This window comes from Vespula pensylvanica, chromosome 1, assembly GCF_014466175.1.
Source record: "Vespula pensylvanica isolate Volc-1 chromosome 1, ASM1446617v1, whole genome shotgun sequence".
In the NCBI taxonomy this organism is placed as follows: domain Eukaryota; kingdom Metazoa; phylum Arthropoda; class Insecta; order Hymenoptera; family Vespidae; genus Vespula; species Vespula pensylvanica.
Genome location: NC_057685.1, coordinates 9,527,115 through 9,536,035, shown reverse-complemented (window position 1 = coordinate 9,536,035; position 8,921 = coordinate 9,527,115). Strand labels below are relative to the sequence as shown.

At 30.7% G+C, this 8,921-nt stretch overlaps 1 protein-coding gene across 1 annotated transcript; it reads left to right on the top strand.

Annotated features, from left to right (window-relative positions):
* Positions 1–7,037: 7,037 nt before the first annotated feature.
* Positions 7,038–8,921, top strand: LOC122632078 (charged multivesicular body protein 6). Its single transcript, XM_043818534.1, has 4 exons — positions 7,038–7,244; positions 7,319–7,428; positions 7,503–7,909; positions 7,994–8,921. Exons 1-4 carry the CDS (start codon positions 7,128–7,130, stop codon positions 8,038–8,040), a joined length of 681 nt encoding a protein of 226 aa, XP_043674469.1. The 5' UTR covers positions 7,038–7,127; the 3' UTR covers positions 8,041–8,921.

Sequence of the window (8,921 nt, the reverse complement as noted above, 5' to 3'; positions counted from 1 at the left end):
ACAAGCATACTGTTTCACCGATTCGTCAGATCATTCCTTTGATCATATCCAGCACACCGTACCTCGATCATGAAGACTTCCTTAGAATCGCTAGTTTAGCCGCAAAAATCGCGTCGCGATACGAAGCGGCCGCACATCTTTCTTAATTTTTTTCTTCGGTTTCCTCAAATGAAAGCTGATAGATGCACACGGGTGCGGAGACAGCGACAGTGTGGACGAGATTATGACTCATCCGTGTTGCAGCCATCTTTTTTATCCGCGATGTTAATAACGGGTTTGAAGGATTGAAGGAGAGAGAAAGAGAGAGAGAGAGAGAGAGAGAGAGAGAGAGAGAGAGAGAGAGAGAGAGAAACCGAGAAGGAGGATACGAGAGAGAAGAGAATGTAAATGAGAGTGTGTGTATGAGAGAGGAAAATATGATAAAATGAAGAGAAAAGATTGAAACACAAACTCGAAGAAAGAAAAAGGGGTCCGTAGATAGATAGACAATTTTCGAAGCAACGTTTTTTTCGGACAATCGCAGAGAGGCTAGCCTAAAATTATTCGTTCGACTTGCTCTGATGATGTTCATAGAAACTGAATGAATTTGCGATTCGATCGATCGGCACCAGTCATTGTAATGTAGTCGATCGGTCGGAACTACCTCGGTCCCTTCGATTCTCGACTCGCCGTGTTGCAAGGTTGTAAAATCGTAGGAAACAAATCCTACCGGGACTATTGCTTTTTTTTCTTTCTTTCCTTTTTGTTTTTTTTTTCCTTCGGTTGAATTATGTTATTCTATGTATGTATTAACATTATTTTCAAGTTGCATTGTTTATCGCTATCATTACTACATATTGCTATTATTGTCATTACTATTATTACTATTATTATTTTGATTTGTATTATCTCTGTTACTATGATTATAACATCCGTAATCATTGTTAATTCATCTTCGTCTGCACTTAAAATAACCATTTTTCCATGACTTTATTTTTCTCTTTAAACTGAGAGAGAAGAAGAAGAAAAAAGAAGAAAAAAGAAATAAGATATTCGTTCATTTGAGAAGTTTCTGTCGGAAAATGGAAAGCCATCTCCAAGAATTCGTCGGGCTCTGTAACATATTCGATCTTCACTTATCAAGGAACTGCATTGTACAAATCATGAGAGATGCACCCCACGGTGAAGGAAGATAAATCTGTCTCTAAATTAGCTTGTATTTAAATTAATAATAAATCAACAGAGCCTTTCGACTTTGCGGGGAAAAGACATACATGAGGATATATTAAAAATATAACCCCAAAACGATATGTATATACGTTTTATATATATATATATATATACATATATATATATATATATACAACTAGACTTTATATATATAAGTATATGCACATCACTTAAATAAAACACATACATATTATGCATATGTAATAATGTGTAATTACACGTGCACGCGTTCAGATGCGCACTTACGTGCAGTCAGCAACTGTTAAATATTCTTCCTGCGTAATAAAAAAAAAAAAAAGAGATAAAAAACAAAAAACAGAAAGAGATAGAGAGCAACGTATTACAAGCTCCGACACTCTCTTCTAACCGCCGTACAGTAACGCTACTAATTACATCATATTTCGATTGAATTATCGATTTATCGTTAGAAATCATTTTTATCGGATCGGTTTATTATCACAGTGCTGGCCGGTAAAACTCGTAACCATCTACACGTAGACATCTTGACAAAAAATGTATCTGTCGAAGATTTTGTTGCTTATTCCGTACAAAGAACTTCTTTTAAAATAATTCTTTCAATAACATCGTTTCTTATTCAAAACGATCCATGTTAACGTTAGCACTTTGATCCTTTTCTACGATGAATGTAAACTATTTACAACTGTATGTATGTGATTGCAAATTGACTGAAATATGTCCGATGATAAACGCGTGATTTTAATAATCGATTTGTAAATTAAGTTAAAAAAATCTATATTACTTTCTTTCGCGTGGTACCCTTTATTTTAACAATAAAAAAGACAACAGAGAAAGACAGTAAAAATATGCATCCTTAACCGATGCGTTACAATTACGATGAAAATGTTATTCGCTAGTACCTCATGTAAACTAGAGGAATACACGATTCTATCGATAATTGCGTAAGATTTCGTCTCCTCGCTCTTCAGTGCTTTTTCAAGATAAATGTGTTCGTTGAATAATAATCCGCACTGAAATGTCGCTATTTATCGTATCGTTAAAGAAAAAAACCAAAAAAGAAAAAAGGGTACCTTCGCTAGCCTCGAATTTGGATATAATTTTGCGTGAAATTTAAAAACAGGTCTAATCGAATATCGTAAAAAGTGCTTTGTATTGTAATTTCTTTTTATAAAAATTGTCTAAATGGTATGTAAAATAATTTTTATACAAGTTTTGCGCCCTATATTCAACTCTTTGCAAATCAAATTCATACGTTTGTAAACCAAATTTAATCTTTTGTAAATCAAATGCACCCTTTTAAAAATCAAGTTTTTCTACAAGATTCTTCCAGATTATCGTCTTTCAATTTCTAAAATAAAAAGTAATGAAAGAATATTTAAAAAAATGCACTTAAAACTAAAATTTCATATCAAAATTATCTACTCAAGAATCAACAATTGAATGAAAATCTATTATACATGAGTTTATATTTTGTTCCGATCTCGACACATTTACAATTGTAAGAATTCTAAAGTAAATTAAATATCGATATAGCTGAGATATGTTTAGAGAATATGCGATTAGTAAAATGTAGAATTGCTCCGATTTTTGCTGCACGAGAAAAAGATGTAATGTTATTTATAATGAGTTTATAATTAACTATAATTAATTATTTCCAGCACTGTAAATACTGCAACGCATTCAAACCAAATTCAATTGTCATTTAACTGTCGCCGATTAATATTGCAAGAAATTTTCAAAGTTTAGCTGAAGTACTATTATCTATATACAATAAAATTTTGAATTTTTTCCCGATAAATATACGTTTGATTTTATTTTTATTACAAAAGTTTAAGAAAACAATTTTGTAGAAAAACTTGGTTTGCAAAAGGAATGAATTTTATTTGTAAAAGATTGAATTTGATTTGCAAAAGAGTGAATGTGTTCTGAAAAAGAATGAATTTGATTTGCAAAAAGTTGAATTTGGAGTGCAGAACTTGTACATATGTATATGTGTGTATAATACATATACATATATGTATATGTTCGATACGCAATAGTACGAGTTTTTCTCGAGTTTTGAATTAGGTATTAAGATCATACTACAAAACCTGGCTCTAATAAAATTACAGTGTATGAGAGCATTGTTATGTTAACAAAGACTGTTCGCGCAACGTCACTTAACGAATGATTTCTCTCGGTTTTAACCGAGATAAGATATATATTTGTTTCTCATTCGTTTTCAAATTAACATATCAGAGAGAATCTATGAGATGTAAAAATTGTTTAACATTTTAGCAGTATGTCGACGATAAAACGTTGGCTTGACGAGTAGATAGTTATTGTTAACGAAGGCATGTGAAACATGATTCTATACGATTTTTATGTTATATTTTATTGTTTCTGAAAACAATAGGGCGATCACACTCTAATCGATAACGTGCACTATCTCCTTAGATAAGAAAGATACGAAATTTCTTTTTAGACAATAGATGGAAAAAAAAACAAAAAGAAAAGTCGAGAAAGTAAGGTAAGAAAAAGCACAGAATGCATTATTTTTAATCTATTCCATCAAAATTATATTTTGTACATATAGGTTTAATTAAGTTCTTCGACTGTGAATGAAAATTATTTTTTTCTCCTATCGCTAATTTATCTCGATGTGTTTGAAAAAAGAAAATACTGCATTATTTTGTAACAATTTATGATTGTCATATTATAGAAAAGCGAAATAAGAAAAAAGACTTATTAGTTTTGTCGATATAATGATACTCTTCGAGATTGTTATTTTGTCTAATTTAAGTTCATAGATAATAGTGTTATCATATTTCGTCGTAGATGAGATTATTAGATGTTCATCATGAGATGAACATATTACTTAATTTTGTAAAACCTTTGCGGTTAAAATATTCTTACCGTTATAAGAAGAAAAAAAGAATAATAGAATAGAAGAAGTTCGGAAACATGCCTGATAAGTAAAAAATATCGTTAATCAATAAAAGCTCAAATATCTCGTTTCAAACATGGCTTCGTATCTATATTATCTGTGGAAATATTGCACCATACACTTATGCATATAATAGATATCTGTTAAAGTTTAATTATTTGTGCTGTTACCAGATTGAAGAGAGCGCGGACAAACATGGCACAAACACATTGACATATTACACATGAGCAAAGCTTCAAGTTATTCTGATTCCGCATAGCAAACGCGAAAAATTATTATCGATAAGCGCAATGCAAATGGTCAGACGTTAAAAATAAATATGATAATAAGATGTTTATCTACTAGGCAGAGCTACGTAACGACAAATGAAGATTTTTTTGTATAATTTGCAAAATCAATGAAAAAGAGCAGTATTATAATTATACTTTGTATAGACCTATTCGAGGAAACATATTAATGCGATGGGTTTGGTAACGTTACGAGTTCTGTTAGATTTTCGTTAGGTCTTTTGCCCTTTTTGAAAAATGTAATTTCAGAACACCAATATTAATATCAAAGTGGCCGAACATTTTGTATACAAACTACGCTATGGATTCCGGGACTCTTAATCTCGTCATTCACATCGACAATTAAGAGGAAAGAAGACGAGGGCTGCGTTTTTAGTGGATCGACAATAGATGGTAAAAAGGTGGGAAACAAATTTTTGATATTTTCTACGATGGCTCGCAAGATAAAGGTAAAAGAAAAACTAAGAATAGAGAAGATAAGAAAAGAAAATTTAAGGCGAAAATGTTCGAGGCAAAAGCGAATGAAAACTCGGCGTTATGACACAGCTTGCAATGAGGAAACTTGCAATATAACAAGCAATAAATAAGCCACTTTTAATTCCATGTATATTAAACAATTATGTGGATGCTTAACAAGATTTATTGAATTAAACAAGCAAGCCAAGAAATAAGATGAAATACCAATTTTACATATTCTTACTAATCGTAAACAATTACAATACGTATAGTGACATACTAAATTATACGATTATGTATCGATTTAAAGGAACAAAAAAAAAATGGTAAATAATTATTAACGCCTGTAAGCGAGCAAGCGAGCAGACGGTAATCTAATCTACATAAGTACGTAAAAGTTTCAATTTTACACTACCGATAATAATGATATAACGATAAGGATATATAAGATATATGATGATTTATAATAATTATAATGTTGTACAGAATATTTATGAAAGGTTTGCTGCTGGCAAAAGAGTCGCGCGCTCCTGTGTTTTTTGCGATAATGAAGAAAAGAGAATCGTGCATGCGTTCGTCGATAAAAGAATATAATCTTATTGATCTTTTCACGTGAATCGACGTATCCGAGAAAATCGAGAATGAATAATTGAAATGCATTACGTGGCTTAGGCGACGCGCGGCTCTCTATCCAAAAGCGGCCAGACTATAATGAATGTTTTGTAAGATAAAAGGAGAACGATCGCGGTAGAGAATATTGAGAACGTGCGTTCGAGAGAAATGTATAGTCGATCCTTTCGTGAAATTTCGAATGAATTCGACGACGCCTTTCTCGAACAAAGGAAGACGCAGCTCTTTTTTTCCGCGAAATACTAGAGCGCTGCGATAGAAAACGCCATTAATGGCCCTGAGATTATAATACGAAAGCGAGTATGTAGGGATAAAAGGCAAACAAACAAAAAAAAAAGTAAGATTTGCGCGCCGCGGTGTGGCGAGAGCGAGGGCCGATAATTTAATTAATTGTGTATGTATACAGATAAAAATAAATATAATATTGCGATTATAAATATTAAACTCTAATAAAGAATAACAATATTGTACCCCTCTGTACATATAAATATATATTATAATACGATGATTATTACTATATGATTTATTATAAATATGTATACGCATGTATATATATATATATATATATATATATATTACATATACGCATATATACGTGTATATACATAAATATAAATATATCTCATGAATTCGCAAGATTACGTTCATTATCGTTTACTTACTATCATTGTCATTATTATGATCATCTTCATCATTATCACCATCATCATTATCATCACCACCACTACCACCATCATTATTATCATCACCACCACCATCATTACCATCACCACTACCAGCACCACCACCACCATGATCACCATCAGAATCATCATAAGCAGCAGCAGCAGCAGCAGCAGCTTCATCATCATCATCGTCATCGTCGTCGTCGTCGTCATCATTAACGTCATCGTCATCATCATCGTCATCGTCATCATCATTGTCATCGTTATCATCGTCATCATTATCGTTGTCATCGTCATCGTCATCGTCATCTTCATCATCTTCTTCTTCTTCTTCATCATCATCATCGTCATCATAATCGTCATTATTATTATGATTATGATTATTATTATTATTATTGTTATTGTTATTATCGTAATTATTATTATTATTATTATTATTAGTATTATTATTAAATCATCATTTTCATCATCATTATTATTGCTATTATTATTGTCATTATTATCATCACCATCGCCATCATCATTATTATTATTACTATGATAATATTAATATATAAGAGAAGGTTCACAACGTGCCGTGTGTATGTGGGAATAAAATATATAATATAATGGACATTGTTCAATTCAACTTATCGTGTTTGTTTATTTTTTCCCTTTCTGTAATAGACATAATAGAGTAATATTTAATATTTACATTTTTGCATTTCATTCATTTTAATTTTTTTATTTTTTCAATTGATTATATGAAGTACAGTTTAAACAACAAGATAATATAATATTAGTATATAATTCAGGAATAATATTCTTTCGTATAGCCACGTTCGTATTTAGCGCCATTGAAACAACTTCAAGTTGATATCTCGAATCTCGATTAACTAAAATGGCACCACGTAGATTCCTTCGTTCTGTTATGTCAATGGAATGCATTCTCGCGATTGTCGAAGGTAGTGAATGATAGTGGCATGACTTTATTATATGTACTATATGTTGATTTTATTTAAAAAATTAAAAAAGGAGAACGACGAGATGGGCATATTTTTCGCTAAGAAGAAACCACAAAGTCGCATTACAGAACAGGACAAGGCTATCTTGGTAGGCATCACCGTTAGATTAATCTAACCTCTTTCTTTCGTTGGAAATGTTGTCATGCTTATGACGTTTTATAGCAATTGAAACAAACCAGAGATAAAATCAAACAATATCAACGTCGAATCGAACAAAATCTTGAAAAGGAACGACTTCTAGCTAAGAAACTTATACATAATGGACAGAAAGAGTAAGTGTTTCAATTTTAATAATAATATCGTTTATTCATAATCTATTGCATTATTACATTTGAAATTATTATAGTCGGGCTCTATTATTACTGCGTAAAAAGAAATTTCAAGAGCAAATTCTGTCAAAGATCGATGGCCAATTAGAAAATTTAGAAATTATGGTACATGATATAGAATTCGCGCAGATAGAAATTAAAATTGTTGATGGCCTAAAAGAAGGAAATGCTGCATTGAAAAAGTTACATAATATTCTTTCTATTGATGAAATTGAAAAAGTTATGGATGAAACAAGAGAAGGCATTGAAAAACAGAAGGAGTTGGATGAAATATTATCTGGTGAACTTACACAAGAAGATGAAGCAGAAGTAGAAGCAGAATTGGATGTTTTATTGAATGCAGACATAAAAGAAGCTCCGCTGGAAATATCAGATGAAATAATATTGCCAGAAGTACCTACAGATTTACCAGAAAGGAGGAAAGGTATTTTATTATTTTTGTTTTATTATAGAATATGTGAATAATTCTAGTAATCCAATATATATATTTGATTCTTTGTACCAATAGAACGAGTAAAGGAAAAAATGCAAGAAGCAATTGCTTTAGAAGCGTGAAAGACAAATGGGTAGTAGAAGTAAAACTTCGACTACCTCAAAACTATGCAAAACTGTTTTGTACATATGTACAGTGTATAATTGTAAGATATTAGTTATAAAGTCAATAACATTTAATTGAAAATTATAAAGTTGCTTTTATTATGAGTCTTAAAGGACTTAAACTATTGAAAAAATTATTATTGCGGAAAATACAATTAGTAAACCAAATGTGTGGTGTTTTAAAAGATAAGACTATAATTGATAAAATTATATAACTTTTTACGTATAAAATAGTTTTAATTACAGGTATGTTAATTACGCTTACATATCCTTGTAAAAGCTATACTTTGTTTTGGACTTCCCATTACGAAATATTTAGAAATAACTATGGAATTACTAATTTTTCCAAAAGAATAAATTGATTATTATTTTCGTTGTTTATAATTTAAACGGAACTAGGAATCTAATATTTTTGAAGAGTATAATAACTTTTATGAATGTGATTTAAAAGATTATGACGTAATCAGATTCTATCGTAACATTATCGATATTTCGAGGAGTATAATATCGTATACACTTGTTTCTACGTTCCACATGAGAGTATTATATCAATAAATTTTTTAAATGCATTATTCATCTAGTATTGTTCTTTGTTGACATGTTACAATATTGTGGTTTAAAGGATCGTACATTAGTTTTTTATAAAATAAAATCATGCTGAGATCAAATTTGAAATATGCTATATAAACACATTGTTCATACATATAGCATATACTTAAAAACTTGTAATTATTCGTAGACTAAGTAATATCAAGTTAAATGATGTAAGAAGCAGGAACAAAGTGTTCGAATCCCTGCATCTAAAATATCAGTACGTAGTAAAATATTTTTATACAGAA